The 20,392-nt window shown below is 41.2% G+C and overlaps 1 protein-coding gene across 2 annotated transcripts in view; it reads left to right on the top strand.

Moving 5' to 3' along the window:
• The window catches only part of Rab3-GAP (Rab3 GTPase activating protein), a 461,679-nt gene that overhangs the window by 409,216 nt on the left and 32,071 nt on the right, over nucleotides 1-20,392 (top strand). For both annotated transcript variants that reach the window (XM_067153758.2, XM_067153757.2), the window contains 2 exons: nucleotides 9,462-9,617; nucleotides 13,220-13,366. In XM_067153758.2, the coding sequence (XP_067009859.2) occupies nucleotides 9,462-9,617; nucleotides 13,220-13,366 (303 nt within the window). The remainder of the gene's footprint in view (nucleotides 1-9,461; nucleotides 9,618-13,219; nucleotides 13,367-20,392) is intronic.

Below are 20,392 nucleotides of genomic sequence, written 5' to 3'. Positions count from 1 at the left end.
GGCATGCAAATTGAACATATGATTAAATAGAAGGATAATTCTTCATAAGTATGTGTACCATCACTCAATAAACAGTACTTGAGCCTTCAGAGAAAAGTGTACTTATGTGGTGGAAATATTGAAGTCAGAAAACAACATTTTAAAGTTGGTAAATTTCTGTTACTCACTTCTGAGGTACCTTGCCTCTCAAAAACCACCGCAGTGATGACCGTGGTACTTCTTCATCTTCTGTCCTCGACCTTTACTCCATTTTACCCTGCTTTTCCAGATGAGTTTGTAATTCTTCTGCCTTTTCAATCTTTTGCTGGTCAGTTTCTTGGAGGGAGTTTGTAGTGGAAACATCAGGATCAATTCCAGCCCTCTGTTTCCTTCATTAAAATAGAGAACAGCATCACCTTCAAGCTGGTATCTCAACCAAACCAAATTATTGTTCTGAGTTTTGCCATCTAAACAATGTTTCAAGAGTAGTGGATCAGTGTCTGTTGTACTTTGGGACACAGATTGTGGATTGGATTTTTGTCAGTGGATATTTTATGAAAAAAATTAGTCCAAGTTTTGATAGCATGAACACTGCTCTTGTTTTCTCTAAACGTGATGGGTAAGTCTTCCTCTCCCACAGAGGGGCTTCCCATCTTCTAATTTTTTGCCTTTCCTTTAATTCAGATCATCGCCATAAGACCTATCTGTGTCGTTGCGACGTAAAGCCACTAGCAAAAAAAAAAAAACTTCAGTAAATGATGCAGCCTGGTTACAGCATGTTTCTGAACATGACCCACACATTCTAACTTGTTCACCTCACAGTCAACTCATCATCATATTCTAAAGGCTAAGCCTGAGCCAGTCTTGCACTTCATCCTCAGAAGCAGGTTCTTGAAGTAAGACACTCTGAGTCGTCCTCTTCGTCTTTTTCCAGCAATTCTTCCTTCAGTGATGTCACAAAGGACCTCCTCATGCCGCAGAATGAGACCAACAGATTCAGTTATTCTCCCATCTCTCTAAGGACTCTCTTCATTTTCGGTCAACTACAGAGTTAAAATGTTACGGCCCACACTTCTAGACATGATTACATCCGTATTGACTGTTTTCACTTTACAAAGGAAAAAATTAAATCTATCCTCCTAATTCAATACAAAACATAATTCCATCATTAGATGGAGCAATACAATTCAAACATGTTTTGACTTGTTTGAGCCATCTTCAGTGAAATAATACAAGCAAAAAATGTGCTCTCAAACTTGGTTTCTCAAGTTTATTCGCTCCCCTCCTAGCCATTCCTGAGATGGTGTATCTACAAAGACAGACTGTCAGCCTGAATTTTCAACACAGGGTGTCCTGTTTTTGAATTGTTATCAAACTAAAAATGTTTAGTCTAAGAGGTGCGCAACCTCACTTTTAGCACTTACTGTTTCGTTTCTGTCTGTTATATTTTATTTTCTTCTTAGGTTTAGCACATTTTTTGGATTCAGTTATGTTTTATATCAACCCTTTTTTCGCTGAATTTGTTTCAGCGAGTTATTTATTGCGCCATCTAATGATATAAACATTATATATTGATACTGTTTTTATTTCAGTCTCTCTCTCTTTTGTTTTTCATTTGTTCCTTCATTATGTTTTTAGCACATTTTTAACTTGTATTATGTACATTACTTATACCCCCCCCCCTTATATCACTGAAGATGGCTCTAATGAGTCAAAACGTTTGAATTTTATTGCTCCATCTAATGATGGAATTATCTTTTGTATTGAGTTAGGAGGATGCAACAATTACGTTACGTTTTTCAGAGAAATTTGCTGTGTACTGTTCCTGAGGAAGACTTCTCCAAGAATGAAGTTTGAATTTAGACGTTACTAATAGAGGTACATTCATTCGTCACCAGATGGCTCACTGCGGAAGCTGATGGAACCATCAGAATGAGTCTGAGAGGGAGTCACATAACGGGTGTACACACATAACATTGACACAAGCCTGGTGATGAGGAACGTACGAATTTGGAAAACACTGAAACGAAATAACAATAATGCAGGGACAGGGAAGGGAATTACCTATGTAAATCCTTAATGGCTGGCAACCACGTGTTACTTAATTGATAGCCAGTGTCCCTGTTGAAATTGTTAGGAATTCTACATATTTCCACAGCTTCCTGTATAATCCTGGACCTGTAGCGTCTAGTGTGGGTAAGAGCTCGAACATCTTGGAACGTGATGTCATGACCCGACCAATGGGTGTGCTCAGCTATTGCTGATTTGTCTGGCTGGTTGAGACTGATATTTCGTTCATGTTCCTCGATGCAAGTACCAATGGACCGGCATGTTTGTCCAATGTATACCTTGCCGCAAGTACAGGGAATTTTATATATCCCAGGATGTAAAAGTGAGGACAATTTTTCTTTGGTTTTACCTAAGCTGTGAGCAATTTTAGTGACGGTGCCAAGCACAGTTTTTATATTGTTGGCAGAAGACCTTGGCAATTCGATCTGTGATGTTGTGAATTTAAGGCAGGTAGGCAGTTCTCTTCACTTCCTTCTGTGAGCTTTACTTGGGCGTTTCTCTGAGATGCAGGGCTCTATGAATCTGCACATCACTGTAACCATTACCCTTGGACGGGACTTTTAGTGTGTCCATCTCCACCTAGATATTTGATGGCTCACAAATGTGAGAATGCTGTCACCCCAAGGTAGGCAACATTAATTAAAAGAACACATTTAAATCAATAATAAGAAGAATAAAGGGAAATAATTCAAATGACGAGACAACAATTATAACCATCGCAAGATTCATGAACACACGTTGCTAGATATAAAACAAACAGGATTACCAACATGACAACTAGAGAAGGATGTGGGAAAGTGGGCTGGGATCCCTAAGAGGATGGAGTATTACTTGACGTTGTAGGGAAAGGAACGTGAACGCGGTTACCCTTCAGTCCACATTTACTGACAAATTAAAAGAAGGCTTAACATGAAAACAGAACAACAGCGAATTAAAACAAAGGTAACATGGGCAATAAAGGTGTAACAAAGAATAATGTAAATGAACCACAAGGTTCACATCCATGACGTTTCAGAAAACAATATTTTAACATTACAGGAATCTTTCCTGCCGTACATCAATTACTAAAAACATTTCTACTTTTCTTTCCTTTAAAGGCATATTTAACGTGAAAACACAAAACTCTTCACACAAGTGCATGATGAAACATAACCGGCAGTATCCTAATTACAGACGGTAATCTTTTAAGGTTACATTAAAGGTAATGAAATCAAGTTTACAATTTGATTTACAAGGAAAATGAATTTAACACTTAACGCAGAGGCCTTTGGAGTTGCTGCGTTTCCTAAAAAGCTTCAGTGAAAGACATATAGGTCCAACTCGCATGCATTAAATCTGAACAGATTTACGGTAGGCAATCCTGGAGGAAAATTAGTTTTACATGTAAACAACCAAATATGTTAATTAAAAGAAAAGGGAATTGACTCCAGAATCAAAAGGATATGCCTAGCTGTAGAGCTAATGCATTACAAAAAGGTGTCAAATGCTAAGTTCTAAGGTAAACTCCGGGTCCAAAAGAAATTTACATTTTAATTTAAAGTTTGAGAGGAGGAAACACGCTTACCCTGAGGTGGCTGGATCCCGCTGATGGGACGACACCCAAAGTGCGTCCGGCTGCTAGGCCATAGAAAAACCAAAGACGCGGACAAGAGCCCTGCTCCCACCAAGAAGCCAAGGCCGGAAATTGAGAAACACGCAAAAAGCCAATCGGGGAAGCTCACTACAATTCAGACATAATTTTCACCAATAGTAGAGGTCGTTATTCTGACCTATCAGAAAGCAGTTTGAGAAACATCCTTCTGATGAGCCAGCAACAAATACTGTACACCCTGTCACAAAAGTTAGGTACTGCATACGGTTTCACCATATTACAAAATACACAATTTGTTCAAACATCAAACAAACACAAGTCCAAATAAAATTTTACATTCTTCCTAGATCGAAACTTCTTCATAATAATGTCTCTTTTGATGTCTCTTTATTAAATAAAAATATATATATATTTCGATAAATTTTAGAACACAAATTTCTCCATTCTTTCTTGATGACTGTTCTAAAAGAGGTCACAAATACCTTGTTTTTGTGCTGGAGCAGACAACAAAATCTGCATGAAGATAGCAATTTGTGTGGGTAGGCTTTTGATAGACGGTATGTAATGTCCTAAGGAGTCGTTCTTACTAGAACACCCAAGAAAGGAAAGCATCTGTCCGACTCAATCTTGACAGAAGGTGCTGGGAAACTTCATCTATCAGGTATATCCTGCGACTGTCTGGCAAACCTGACAAACTAAGGGAGAACCAGAGGAGTTTCCCCTTAGGGGGCTTGTTGAAGCCATTGTGTGGGAAATGACACTGGAAGCTGCTGGATTGCAGATGTGACAGGGGACTGCTAGAGGCTAAGGGAGATAACCCTGACAGAAAATCTTCTCTAACGTTAGGCCTAGCAAGTCAGTTGGAGAGTAACTGCAGTCACTTATACGAGCCTTGGATGCAAACAAAGAACTCGGAGCAGACAACAGCACCCGCAGACCCGCGCCAGGTACGATGGCTTACGGCCTGATGATAGGCCAAGCCTTGCGATTGTGCAACAACCCCAGAAAAGTCAACACACTCGAATAGGAACAATCAATGTACTGAGTTTGACTGGGAAATGTGAACAGTTAGTGGACATCACGGAGAGAAGGAAAATATCAATCCTAGGACTGAGTGAAACTAAATGGAAAGGTAAAAGGAAGAAAGAGTTGAGAAAAAACTATACTCTGTACTGGAATGGTAACAGCAGAGAGATGAGAGATGGAGTAGGATTGATATTGTCTTAAGAGTTAGATGGTATTAAAGAGATCAATGAGGGGATTATAAGAGAAGCTGACACTGGTGCCCCTCAGATGGGTTGCAATCAAGATGAAAAGAACAAGTTTCTTGAAGATCTAGTGGAGACAATCATTGAAGAGAGGGCAATCATCATCGGGGACCTCAGTGCACAACTCGAGATAGACAGGAAGGTGATGGGACTACATGGCTATGGGCTATGGGAGAAGGAATTCAGAAGGGGAACATCTCCTAGACTTCTGCATAAGAAACTGGTAGTAAAAAACAGTTGGTTCAGCAAAAGAGTCAGTCACAGGATTACCCGTTGCAGCTTGGATAGAAAGAGCAAGACGGTCATTGACTAAGTCATTACAGATAAAGAAAGTAGTAGACTTGTGACTGATGTCAAGGTGATTCCAGGTGAGAACCTCAATAGCAACCACCGGTTATTAGTAGCAGATCTGAAAGACATTAAAGTACCAAAGATAACAACCAGGAAATTGCCTAAGATTAAGGAGTGGGAACTACAACAGATTGGAAAAAGGACCGAATATCAGGACCATATAAGAGGACAACTGCCTACAGAATTGGAGAGTGGTGAGGTAGAGTGGACAAGATTTAAAAACATCTTGATAAAAGAAGCAACAGAGGTTTGCGGGAAGACACGTGCGAGAGTAAGGGAAAAAGAGATACCCTGGTGGAATGAGAGAGTAAGATCCTCAATAAAGAAAAGGAACATGGCACAAAAAGAACGAGATAGAGAGAAATCCAAGCCAGAACAGGTAAGGGACGAGGGGAAGATCAGAGACCTTGAGCAAGTTTACCTTGACAAGAAACTGAAGAGTGAAAATAGTAATAGAAGAGGAAAACATAGTGCTGAAAGAAATTTACTCAAAAACTGAAGGACAGGAGAGAGAATATGAAACTATTGTTCAGAGTGATCAAAAACGAGAGGAATTCAGTTGAAACCATCAAAGCAATTGAAGATTCTAATGGAAACCTGGGCAGGAAAGAAGACATCAGAGAGGTTCTGAGGAGTCATTTTGATCACCTGTTGAACAGGACAGAAGCAGATCAGAGAACAAAAGAACCAGCTGTTGAAACCTGCACAGAGGTACCTCCCATTACATGGGCAGAAACAGAAGCAGCGCTTAAGAAGATGCCGCAGGGTAAATCCCAAGGAATCGAAGTAAGCACGGACATGGTTAAAGCAGCAGGAGTCCAGGGTTTACAGTGGCTACATAGAGTGCTCAATGCAGTTTGGAAAGATGGCAAATTGGAGCAAGGGTGTCATTATACCCCTGTTTAAGAAAGGAAATTACCGGGGAATAACAGTCCTTTCTCATGGGCTTAAGATTCCGGAGAAAATCTTAGAGAGCAGATTGCGAGTCATCTTAGAGCCAGAGTTTGAAGAGGCCTAACAGGTCCATAACAGACCTAGTCTTCAGTGTCCGTATGTTAATGGAAAAATATTGGGAAAAAGGCAAAGATCTGCTTATGGTTTACCTTGATATTGAGATATGACAGCATTGTAAGAGAGAAGATATGGGAATGTGCCAAAGGGACTGGTGAAGAAAGTTCAGAAGCTGTATGAGAACTGTACCAGCTGTGTGCAATTGGGTGACGGACATTCATCGTGGTTCAAGACCGAAAGTGGAGTCCAGCAAGGCAGTGCACTATACGCATTATTGTTTATCGTCATCATGGATGACATAATGAAGAACATCAAGAAAACCTCTGGTGAACTACATGCAACAGCTTTTGCTGATGATGTTATGATCTGGGGAGAAACCGAGGAACAAGTTCAGTCAAGGCTCAATGAATGGAAGGTTAAGTTCCATGAGTTCAATCTCAACATAAGTGATCCCAAAACAGTAGTGATGGCAATAAACAGAGAGGGACGGCCAGCGAACATCATGCTAGGAAACCATCCACTAGAAAGTGTGGAAAACTTTACATACCTCGGCAGTGTAATATCTCGAGATACACTAGCCACAAAGGAGGTGGCAAATAGAGTGCAGAAGAGCTCTCACATTTACCAGCAAGTACGAACACTCCTCTGGGATCCCAAAGTACCAACAAAATCAAAGCTGGTGGTGTTCATTCAGTACGTCATACTAATCGAAACCTGCACCCTCACTAAGAAAGACCCATCAAGGTTCAGGCATCTGAGATAAAGTTCCTTAGGTCCACAATTCAAAAAACCAAACTGGACAAGTTAAAAAATGACGTGGTAAGGAAGGAAGCTGAGATTGTTACATCAATGTTAGATCGAGTCAGCATGTCCAGATTGAGGTGTTTTGGCATGAAATGAGGATGCACCCAACAAGGACAGCTTATGCTAACATGGAGAGACACGTGGCAAGAAAACGGAAGGTGGGAAGACCAAGAACCCACTGGATGGACATTGCAGATCGGGGAAGGACACTGGAGGACATCATTAACAACAGAACATATTTCAATAAATCAGAATGGAAGAGGCTCGCCAACAGTACCTGGGAAACTGGAACTGTAAAATATGATGATGGAGATGGAGTCGGACGGATGCCTTCTTTTCTTGGATGTTCTAGTAAGAAAGAAACCGGGTGGCTCCTTAGGACATAATACCAATATAGTTGGTCCATTATTGGACATTATGAATTTTCCAGCTGGTGGCTCCAATTAACCTACGCAGTGGCCTCCACAGTATGCACTAGCCATGCGTGTTGGTAGGTGTGCTATTTACCAACTGATGAGCCCAACTTAGCACACTGGGGCGAAACATTGGCAACCAGGAATGAGTTAGCTGGTAAATTTATATGTCTAATAATGTACCAGCTATATTGGTATTATAAATTTACTCATTCAGAACAAATTTTTCAACTTCCGTATGGGAATCAACAGCTTTATCATCATTAGGACATACCGTCTATTGTAAGCCTACCCACACAAATCGGTATCTTCATGCAGATTATCACCACCATTCAGCACAAAAACACGGTAATCTCACGACACTCACAAAGAGATGATATAATTGATTCCCATAGGGAACCTAAAATATTTCTCCCAAATGAGTAAATTTATTATTATACCAATATAGTTGGTCCGTTATTGGACATTATGAATTTTCCAGCTAACTCATTACTGGTTGCCAGCGTTTCACCCCAGTGTGCTAAGTTGGGCTCATCAGTTGATAAATAGCACACCGGCAGTGCCAAGAGTACTCGAAGTAGCCTACGTGATGGCCTCCAAGTATGCACTAGCCATGCTGCTGAAAATGGAGTGAGACCAGCATGTCCTAAATACGAAGTGCAGCCATTAGCGTAACCAGAGAGACAAACCTTCTGTGTTGTCAAGGAAGGAAAGTATGAAAATATGTTATAAGTTGGTATTAGGAAAAGATATTTTGTATTTCAGGCAGTTGCCATATGAGAACACTACAATGCTGCACAATCTTGAACTCCTCGCAGTGCTTAGCCAACTGTGGTAATGCAGCAAGAGGAAAGTAGAAAACTGTTAATATTGTATTTTGCATAAGTATAGTATTGTTTTAAAGATGTTACTTTCCTTGCTTTTAGCCAACCTGACCTACATTATGTATGAAATTTTCACATATACACTCCCCTATTTTTGAAGTTCAAAATTAGGATAAGATATGGGGTGTTATAGGCGAGTGCCTCTTTGTTTTCTACCAAATCTGTAACTAACTGTAGAGCTTTGCCTCTCTTGCTAAACTTTGACTTCTAATTTTTGTTGTGATTATAATAAAATTAAAACTAATAAAGTCAAACATAGCCAAGTTCAGTGCTTCATTTGCTCTGTCGTCGGGATGACATGATGGAGAAAGAGCTTTGTTGCTATTTAGTGAGCGGTGATTCATATGAAGTTTCAAGAGTAAAGAAACTATCGGCATGATAAATGTCTCATCTCCAATGCAGAAATACACTATAGGTTTATTTTATCACAACACAGCACAATGGATGAGTCTACTCAGCACTGTCACTTACCATGGTTGTTGGTAGTTTCTTCACGAGAAGGTGCCGCACCCAAGATTCACTGATAATATGTTACATGAAGCAGGGACTGCAATAACGGCGTCGGAAATACATTACCATCCCTTCCCACCTTAATCAGGATATTTTTCCTTTGAACAGTAAAACAATGACCTTCTATTGTTGGTCATTATTTTGTCAGTGCTTGGCAGAAAACATTGGTAGACTTTCACAGTGCAGTAAGTGTGTATGGTGATTTCTGCTCATATGTGATTACAAGGGTTCGAGTGACATCAATGCTTTTAGCAGCTGCAATTTTTTCTTCTTCTTCTAGGAATTGTCTATTCAGAATTCATTTCTGAGCATAAAATAGTGTAGTTGTTTCTTGTGTGAGATTGGTAATGTGGAGAATGGAAGCTTCACACACAGACAGGGTACTTGAAAAAACTCACAAGTGTATGCACAAGTGGTAAGAGATGGCTTCCAGCAGTGCTTTCACAAGGTTTGCCAATGCAAGCAGTTGACAAAGGGATTTTCGAATGTGGTTGTGTGTGTTGACAGTTCCCGAACTTTTGGATCATTTGGGATGTTCGATTTTAACCAGAATGAACTGTATGTCTGTGTGTTGTTCCAGGGGCTGGCTGCCTTCTTCGTAGATCTGACTTCCACTCCTCAGTTGCCCAGCCATAACCCTGACCCCAAACTACTTGAGGCACGCACACTGTTCCTAGGACGTGTGGTTCGGAGTGCCATGCAGACCATCCGTCGAGATGACAGTCATGAGGGGAAGGTATTTATTCTTCTTTATTCTGCTGCAGTACTTTGGATCGATCTTCCATAGTCCAGGTTGTTAAGGTTAAAAATCTATAAAAGACAATAACTGATAAGAAAAATGTATCAATATTAACTTGAAAGTTCAAATTAACTGATATGAGATCAAAACTGTCAACGCAGGTGAACAGCACTTCTTCCTCTCTTTCCAATACCTACATAACTGATGTGTTAGTGGCTAGAGTTTAGTGCTGCATCGGTATTATAAACTTATTTTCTCTACTTCCCTACAACAGTAGCAGTAACGTGATTCACCTGATGTCACACGAACAAACAAGGCTACCTCATTTGTGCTGCAGGACAAGACACAGATGTTGTTATCAGGGTGACAAGTGAGAAGTGCCATGACTGCTTGTTGTGCAGTACGGACTGTGTGAGTAACAAACAAGTCAGACAGAGAGAGGGAGACGAGCTGCTCTGCTTCCTAGAACAGGCATTGAGGAGCCATCAGCGTAGGACAAAGATAAAAAACAGGTGGTAAACACGGGAGACATGAACACTAATAACAAGGGCTACCGTGACTGTCGTGCTGTACTGGTTGCGATCAGCTTGCTCGATAGTAAGGGTGGATAGATGTGTTATAGTGCAACAGATCACTCGTCACTTCAGTGTAGCGACCAGTCGTGCCATCCCCTCAACACTTGTCACAAACGAACACTGCAACTGGACGCTCGAAGTATGGAAAAAGATCGCCTGGACAGATGAGTTGAGGTTCATGCCAGTGGTGGTGGTGGTCAGGGGAGGGATGAAGGAGGACCCTGGTATATGTCACAACGTCCCACACTGGCAAACACTACAGAAACCTGCTGGCAGGTCATGTTGAACCCTTTGTTTGCCTCTGGCATCGTGCAGGTTATCTGTATAATGCTCCAGCCCATCGGTCCTGAATTATGGCTAGCTGGTTCGATGTGGAGTCCCAATCAGCACATCCGGGGAGGTGTGTGCCCTAGATCATGGATCGGTATGGCTCTTGGGTAGTCCATGGCACATGGCATCAACGCTACTCGATACTAGACAGGTATCTTGCGAGTGTACTATTATGACAGGACTATGCGGTAGCGACGAAGCAAGTTATATGCTCGTTCCAGATCACGTAGCTGTGAGCTTGCGTACAGATGGTGTTTGTGCTCCTGAAAATGACTTCCTGTGGTTTTCCATTTTCAGACTTGCAAATATATTAAGACTATGGCCATACCTTCTTAATATTTGCCATTTCCCAGTGCACTGTTGTCAAAAACTTTAAAAGACGTTAAACAACTAGTAAAAAGCAGTTCAATTAGTCATCAATCAATCAATACTGATCTGCATTTAGTACAATCACCCAGGTGGCAGATTCCCTGTCTGCTGTCATCCTAGCCTTTTCTTAAATGATTGCAAAGAAATTGGAAATTTATTGAACATCTTCCTTGGTAAGTTATTCCAATCCCTAACTCCCCTGCCCCAGTTTGTCCTCTTTATCTTCATATTGTGATCATTCCTACTTTTAAAGACACCACTCAAACTTATTCATCAACAAGTGTAATTCCATGCCATTTCTCCAGTGACAGCTCAGAACATACCACTTAGTCAAGCAGCTGGTCGCCTTTCTCCCAAGTCTTCCCAGCCCAGACTTTGCAACATTTTTGTAACGCTACTCTTTTGTTGGAAATCACTGAGAACAAATTGAACTGCTTTTCTTTGGATTTTTTTCCAGTTCTTGAATCAAGTAATCCTGGTGAGGGTACCATACACTGGAACCATACTCTTATGGGGTCTTAGCAGAGACATATATGCCCCCTCCTTTACATCCTTACTACAACCCCTAGATACCCCTCATAACCATGTGCAGAGATCCGTACCTTTTATTTACAATCCCATTTATCTGATAACCCCAATGCAGATCTTTTCTTCTTCTTCTTCTTCTTCTTCTTCTTCTTCTTCTTCTTCTTCTTCTTCTTTTCTTCTTCTTCTTTATGGCAATCAGAGGATACGGTTACAAATATGAAGGTAAAACTACATACAAGTATCTAGTAATATTCACTCATGATGTCTAAAAATTACAATTTAATATCCAAAGAATTAATCCACTTCACTGCATCGTCACTTGCATTCTGAAGGTCTTCATATCCTCCTCTGAAGGACCATAATGGGTATTCCATTGCTATATGATGAATTGTCTGCACTGCATCACCACAGACATACTGAGGGATAGGAGTTTTCCCCCACTTGTGTAGCCAGAGGTTACATCTTCCGTGACCAGTCGGCACTCTGTTCAAAGACATCCATATCCTTCTTGTGAGATCGAAACCAGGAGGTTTCTTGCGGGGATCAGTGATCAATCCTATCTGATCAGGGTTTGATGAAGTCAGTTCTTTCTGCCAAGTTTCGTCCATGTTGTACTTTGATTCAGTCAACCTCTTGCCTAGTTGCCATGAGGGATGTCGAGATTTTAATCTCCTTTGCTTCTGGGGATAGCAGTCCTAAAGCATGGGTAAGAAATCATTTGCAGTACATTTTAACCATTCCTTTTTTAGAGCTGTTAGCCTTCAAAGTTGTGGAGGATGAATGTTGGATTACGCTAGTAGCCACTTGATTTGAGAGTGTCCGATATTGTCCTCATTGTATGATTTAACTGGGCATCAACTATTCCTGCGTGTGAACTGTTGATCCATACGGGACTACAAAAGTCAGCAACAGAGTATACTGAGGGGAAAGCAGTTGTGCAAAGAACAGTCGCAGTTGCTCCCCAACTTGTACCACAGAGTTTGTGAAGGATGTTGTTATGTGTTCTGATTTTAGCTGCTGTTGTGCAGCGATGTTCTGTGTATGTCAAAGAGCGGTCCAGCACAATACCCAGATATCTTCGTTGAGGGCAGTACTTTAGCTGTTAACCTATGAATTGTCCTTAGGAATGTAGTGCGCCCTCTTATTATCCAGATGAAAGGCGCTGACCTCTGTTTTGCTGGTGTTGGGTTTCAGTCGCCAAGTGTTAAAAGTAGCTGTCCAGTGTTAGGAAATCTTGAGAGAGAATTGTTTCAGCAGTCTCAGAGTCTGTGGACTGGACTTTCAGGGCTATGTCATCAGCATATAGGAACTTTCTCTTCAAGCAGTAGGTGGAAGATCTGCAGTATAGAGATTGAAGAGAAGTGGAGCAGGGACTGAGCCCCGTGGTAATCCATCATTTAATCTATAGGACCTGCTTGTGTTATCATTTAGGTGTACTTCAATTAGTCTGTTGTTGAGCAATGAAGCAAGGAATGATTTTCAGAAACTTCAGGATGATTCCTTTCCGCCATACTGTATTGTACGCTGATGATAGGTCTACAAACACTGCAATGGTTTTCTGTTTTTTTTCAAAGCCCTGTTCATTATGAGTGGCTAATGCTTCTTTCAGGTCTGAAACCTGCCTGTTCAACTGGGATGTGCTGTAGTACAGTGGCTAAGATTCTGTTATAAACATTTTATAGCAGATACTCAGTAGGTAATGTTCAGTGCTGCAGCCGCTTTTACCAGGTTTTAGTTCTTTTAAGAAGAGGTGGCAATTGATGAGAGTTGTTATTTTGAAATGTTTTATCTTGACAGGGGGTGAGCCTGGACGCTAAATTAGCCATCCAGTGGATGAGCAAGTGTCACCTCCTGGCGGATGTGTGGGGAGTGAGCAGCGACATCTTGCGACGGCAGCAGGTCTGCGAGCTTTATTCCAACGGATTTGACCGGCTGGCAGAAGAGGTATGCATAATCACGAACTTCAGCTACAGATAATAATTTCAAAATATTGCAAATGAGTTCAGATAATAGCCTCTCTCTCTGAACAGGAGACTGCATGTTTCAAGGCACATTTTGGAGAGTTAGAAACTGTTTACCTTCTCTTGGTTCATCAACAGGGATGCAAATACCAAGAAGCCACATTTGAAAATTAAAATTTCTCCCGTACTTTAGATCAGATATTACCAGAATGAGTAAAACCACGAGTGTCATCACTCTTTGAGTTACAAACGATGAGTTGAATGCATGTGGATATTTTAGATCCATCAGAGACAGGTTATTTTAAATCTCTACTGAAAACGGGGAAAATGCACTTTTCGTCCACCCTGTACTTCATCCTCCTGAACTGTGAAAGAATACTCAACGAGACCAATCTCTGCATCACAGAAATATTCCAAACATGTCCACGATGTTTGTTAGAAGCCCTGAACCAATAGAAGTGGGTGGGGGCGGTAGAATAACTGAGTCCTGGCATTGCTTCCACTTGTGCCAGGCTCCTCACTTTCATCTATTCTATCCGCCTCCTTTGGTCAACTCTTGTTCTTTTCGACCTGGATGGTATTAGGTTGCAAATCCTAGGGAGTCTCATTTTCACGCCCTTCGCGGCCCTTGTCGTCCTTTGGCAGATATCTTCATTTTTCAAAGTGTCGGATCTCTTACAAATTTTCTCTGATTAGTGTTGTATAGAGAATGGTTTCTAGTTGTACTTCTTCTTAAAACAATAACCACCACCAATAGAAATGATGGAATCTATTTGCATTCGTCAGGTCAGGGACTCCTTGGTGATTCTAATGGAATTTGATGGGACGATATCAGTACTATTGGGATAATGGGGAAATGGAGTGGTACTTGTATCATGCTACCACAGTGCATAACTTACCGAAGATGGTAAAGTGTGAGGGAAAGGAGTTATAGCGCCAAGGAACGGGTACCACTACCCGAGTCAATGTAACCGGTATGCACACACATGCAAGAACCAAGAAATCAAAGGGGCCTACTAGAAACCAGATTATGTTACTGACGATGTTATTTTCAACGTCGTTAAATAGATTACATACAGTATCGATGTCCAAAAATGACCACGAAGTTTGGTGTCCAGCCCAAATAAGTTGAGGTAATAGTCAATTTTTGGAGGTCAGAAGAGCTGGGATATTCACTACGGTCTTAGCAACAAATACACAGGTTGAAGATCCACACGTTAAATCATGGACAACTTAATATTCACCCAGTACACAAGGACAAGATTCATCCACCAAGTTTTCAGGCTATTCAGAGCCAAAAGGTGTATTAGAAAGAAAGGATGCATATTTGTCGACTTTTGATCGAGATTATTAATGTTTCAAAGTAGATTTCAAGTAGAAAATCCTGAGAGTACCCAGCCTTCAGCTTGACTCCTCACAGCACTTGGCTCGCTTTATCCGTGGATGAAATGAAATGTCGTATGACTTTTTAGTGCCGGGATATCCCAGGACGGGTTCGGCTCGCCAGGTATAGGTTTTTCTATTTGACACCCGTAGGTGACCTGCTCGTCGTGATGAGGATGAAATGATGATGAAGACAACACATAAACCCAGCCCCCGTGCCATTGGAATTAACCAATTAAGGTTAAAATCCCCTACCCGGCCGGGAATCGAACCCGGGACCCTCTGAACCGAAGGCCAGTACGCTGACCGTTCAGCCAACGAGTCGGACTATCCGTGGATGATGTGAGATAACAATTTACATTAAGAAAAGGAGATGTTGGAAATGTCCTCCACCTACATCCACACATTTCTGGCATTGTCTTAGGAAACTGTGATTCAAGCGCACAAGTTTGCTGTAATTGAGGCTATTTCTCTTCTTTGTTCTTTCAGTTCGGCCAACGTGTGAGGGTTTCTTGCATACACTTCATTTTTTAAGCTACCCCATAAATGAAAGGCACATACAATTAAATCTGGGGGCCGTGATGGCATAAATCCGTACTAAGAACATGGTCTTCAAAAATGTCCTCAGTTAAGTTTAATGTGTCATTCCACGAACCTGCTACGCAGGCGTAGCAGGGGGAGAGGTGATACTCCCATGTGGCGCATCCCAGGTGGGGGATAGGGGGGTCCTAAACAGCTTGCCGGCGGACTTGAGGGAAATAAAATACCTCTCGCGGACCAAACACACTACCCCCTGCGGGTGGGGGACGCACATGTAGAATACACCCGCAGTATCCCCTGCCTGTCGTAAGAGGCGACTAAAAGGTGCGACCAAGGAATGATTGAATTAGGACCATGAAACTACTTTTGGTTCGTACCATCATGCGCGGAACACCATGGGTTGCCTGTACTTGCGAGTAGTACCACTACATTAGGTACGAAATAGGTTTGTGATTAGTAGCAGCAAGAGGGGGTTCTCCTGTGGGTTTCCAGTACCCGTGCGTCGTTCCCATGTGAGCAACACCGTGGGTCTGGGCATTGCCTGTGATTAGTACCCACTATGTGAGGAACACCACGGGATAGTGCGAGTTCCTGCGGTTAGTACACCTAGGTGAGGAACCTCATTGGTTTGCGTTGGCTATGAGTGGCACCATTGTATGAGAAACACCATAGGTTTGCATTACCTATACGAAGTACAATACTTGTGAGTAGTACCATCTTGTGTGGACCACCGTGAGTCTTTGCTACTTTTGATAAGTAACCCAACATGACAAATACCATGGTTCTACTTTACTCGTGACATGTACCATTCTGAGGGGCCTTAGACCTGGTTTTTGGACCCCTTTAGACATCAAGCACCCTCGATTCAGGACTGTGCTTTATAAGTGGTCCCTTGGTCAGTAATAGTGTTATTTATGACCTTTTTTGAGTCGGATCCACTGTTTTTGTTTGTTTGTTTTTGTTTCTTGGGTTCATGTCCATCCATTCATTTTTCATGAATTTTTTATTTTATTTTTGGTCCGTGGATTTTTTGAACTTTTTGTCATCATTTCATTTCGTACCATTAGGGGCCAATGACCTCAATGTTAAGCTCCTTTAAATAACAAGCAGCAGCGTCATCATCATCATAATGTGTCATTAGCTGTATGCACAGTGGCAGTCTTGCCACAGTCGGTGTCAGTCAGTTCATCAAAAAATGGCTTGAGTATATTATCCCTGTATCTTTCTGAAGAAAAGATAGGTCCAGTAATTCACTGCGCACCATATTCTGATCCATGTGTCACGTCCACGAACCTGCTACGCCGTGAGTGCGGGATGCAGACGAAGAATTCACCCATGGTATCCACTGCCTGTCACAAGAGGCGATCAAGGGATGATCCTATTAGAACCAAGAGACTAACTTGTAATTAGTACCATCACACAGGGAACACCATGCGCATAGTACCACTATGTTAGGTACGCAATAGGTTTGTGATTAGTAGCGACAGCGTGTGAATCAGGAGGTGGGTCCTACAGTACCCGTGATTCGTACCCCTATATGAGCGACACCATGGTTCTGTCTTACCTTTGCTCAGTTCCCACTGTGAGGAATTCCACGGGACAGTACGAGTCTCTGTGATTAGTCCATTTATGTGAGGAGCGCCATAGGTTTGTGTTGCCTTCAAGTAGCGGCCCAATGTGCGAAACACCATAGGTCTGTGTTACATGTGCGCATTACACTACCTGTGAATAGTACCATAATGTGTGGAATACCACGAGTCTCTGTTACTTTTGATTAGTACCGCAACATTACACATAGCATGGTTCTACTTTCCTAGCAATGAATACCATTATGGGGGGTCGATGACCTGGATTTTGGACCCGTTTAGACTATAAGCACAATTGATTCAGCATCTTGCTATAGAAGCAGTCCCTTGGTCAGGAATACAATTGTTTTGTGCCAGCTTCTGTGCATGTGGGTCGGATCCACTGATCGTTTTAAATTTATATCCGTCCATCCATTCATTCTTCGTCCTCGTGCTTTGAATTCTGGTCATTGGAGGATTTTGAACTTTTAAGTTGTCATTTCATTTAGTCTCTTTTCGTACCATTAGGGGCCGATGACCTCGATGTTAGGCCCCTTTGAACAACAAACATCAATCAATCATTTGTTATGTAGGGGAATTTCGTATATGCAATGGGGTTATTCTGCATTGATATCTGCGTCGAAACACACCTGTGTAAATGGAACCATGCTTCGTCAGAAAAAAAATATTAAGCGTGGATCACTTATTTCATCATGAACATTTCAAAACATCCATTTACAGAAACATTCCCGCTTATCATGATCGTGTGGCTGGAGTTTGTTTACGTTAACATTTCCGTAGCCCGCCGTGCTGAGCTCTTCTTGGGGATTTTGTAGGCGTATGTTCTAATCTATCTGAAATTTCATTTACTTTTTACTCGTTAAAAACATGGTTTTTTAACACTTTGCTTCTTATAGAGTATAGAGCAAGTTCCTCTCAATTTGTTTACGAGTTTCTGCACGGCCTCTCTCTAGTTGGAGGGCGTATTCCTGGAAATCACCGAACGACTTCCCTGCAAGAGTCTGTTTTTTCATAACTATCGTACATAAATACCCTTTCCTCTACTGTGAAGACACGTGGGGAGGCATTATGAGAATTATACCCCAAAGTAACACTTGATAACTCGAGAACAGTTGGAGCGACAGATCATTCTAATGTCCAATATCGGACCATTATATTGGTGTTATACAGGTGTCATTATCGATCCAACAGTCCAATTTGAGTGAGATGAGCCTCGCTTTCATGACTTGGGGCACAAGTTACTTGGTGCATGTGGAACAATCACAAATTTCTCTGTGAATATTTTCAAAATGTTTCAATTCCCTACTACTGTTCTACAAGAAATGGCAACTTCAGTTTTGAGAGATTCTCTCCAAATTGTGCAAAGGCATGTGTATAACTTAAAAGTAATTTGAATAAATAGAATCCATCTGCCAAAAATAATAAATATTACATCATTTAAAAAATTCCAGTGACAATGAATTAAATGTATTTCAGTTTGTTATTGTCCTTATGGACTAACGGTTACCTTAGTCTGTGTTGTGAACAGAAATTGGACTCAACATGTGGAATTTACCAAATTCCCGAATGTACAAGGGCAGTCTTGGCAAATAATTGTGTTAAAGTAATCAAATTACTTGTAGCGATTGCTTTTTTTAGTAATTTTTACTTGGAATCGACACTTTTCACAAAATGTAATTTTTACTCTTAATTTACTTCTGAGAATGAAATTGTAATCATCACATCGAGAGCTTGGCAGCTTTGGAGCCCCAGCACTCGCACTCCTTCATTTACCTACAGGTAGGTAATGGTTCAGATGGTGGTGATTATTAACACTCATCAATGAAGGTCTCGTTAACCCGATACTGTCGTAGCCTGGCGGAACTGTGCTCCATGGTCTGCCTTTCAGTTGTCTCTTAAGGCCAGGCCATGTCTGCATATCGCCCTCTTGGTCTTGAATATTTTGACTGCAGATCATACATTTTTCTGGGTATGTGATCAGGATCCATCCTTCGCAGGTGACCGTACCATTTGAGCCTACGCAGAGTTATGTTATCCTGCATTCTGCCAACCTGAGCCATGTCCCTGATGTTCTCATTACGAATTTTATCTCGTCTTGTTTTGCCAACCATCGCTCGGACGAATCTCATTTCAGCTGCTCGAATCCTTGCTCCATCCTTTTTCCTCATGGTCCAGTTCTCACTCCCATATGTCAAAATTGGCATGTAATAAGTCAGATAAATTGCTCGCTTGCATTTCAATGGTACTTTTGGGTTCCATATTAGATTTTGGACAGCTCTATGGAATGCTCCTCCAGCTTGAATCCTGCTGGTAAGTTCCTCTTCAATGGAGCCTCTTACTGATATCATGCTTTCCAGATATTTGAATTTGAAATCACCCATAATCTGCCGTAAAAATTTCTCTTTGCCCTCTGTAATTACCCATGTCTTCTCACAAAGAACCCACCATCAATAACATTATGGCTGATATTTTCCCATGTATCGAAAGCAACATCAATGTCACGATCATTACTTTCACTGTCAAATTCTATATATATCCTTGTCTCTGTTTAACGAAACTGAACTATCTGTACCATAATTCGGCAAAACATTAATTTTTGAATTTGCGATCATGAGAAAACGTTTAGCTGCCATAATGGTAACAGCAGAACTTGTTGGTTTTTCAGACGCAATATGTCAAATGTAATTGATAAAAATTCGATAGATATACATAACAAATGAAAGATCGATGCTTCATCTATAGATTCATCTTATTACATTTGTAGTAGTTCAAGAAATATTCGCTAGATAGAAGCACAAAACAGCAGCTGCTACGCGCGTGCAGTGTACAGCACTCCATGTTGAGTGGTTAAGAGTTCCTCTTTTCTGCTGAAAACAACTATCAGATTTCTTCCACTCCAAGAAGAGAAATACATCTCTGCCACGATAGTGTAACTTTTTCCACCTTTCATATTCCTGATCGTGCAGTTTTTTCTTATTTTGTTTACTTCCAGCTCTTCATCCACTTTTAAGTTAAAATGTCTTAAAAGTGTTGTGAAATTCTTCTTTGAAATTTTTGAAACGATGTATTTGCATTGTGCTTCAGGTGGTTGCAATATTAATTTAAAAAATATAAACTATTAGAGTACATTGTACTAATATGCCCTAAAGGCTGCACATGGATGACATATCAGAAAGGGGTTTGCTCCAACCAACAGTGTAACTCTTTCTTTACTAAGCTTTCCTCCATGGCATTTTTCATCTTTAAATGTTAGGGTTTTGTCTGGCATGCACTTACCTGTCTCACCAAAAATGTTTTAAGGCTCCGTGTCCTCAATCACCACTTTCTTACATTGTTCAGCTTCACACTGATCAACAGCCGCGCTCTCAGCATAAACTGATTTAAAAGAAATTTTGTTCTGTTCTTTGAAACCATCCAGCCACCCTGTTTTGGCTTTGAAATCATGTTTCGCCAATTCGAAGGCACACTGTTCTGCCTTTCCTTGTAAAATAGTGCCACTG

The sequence above is a fragment of the Anabrus simplex genome, chromosome 9 (genome assembly GCF_040414725.1).
Source record: "Anabrus simplex isolate iqAnaSimp1 chromosome 9, ASM4041472v1, whole genome shotgun sequence".
In the NCBI taxonomy this organism is placed as follows: Eukaryota; Metazoa; Arthropoda; class Insecta; order Orthoptera; family Tettigoniidae; genus Anabrus; species Anabrus simplex.
Note: the sequence above shows the minus strand (reverse complement) of the source record. Positions and strands in the feature narration are given on the sequence as shown.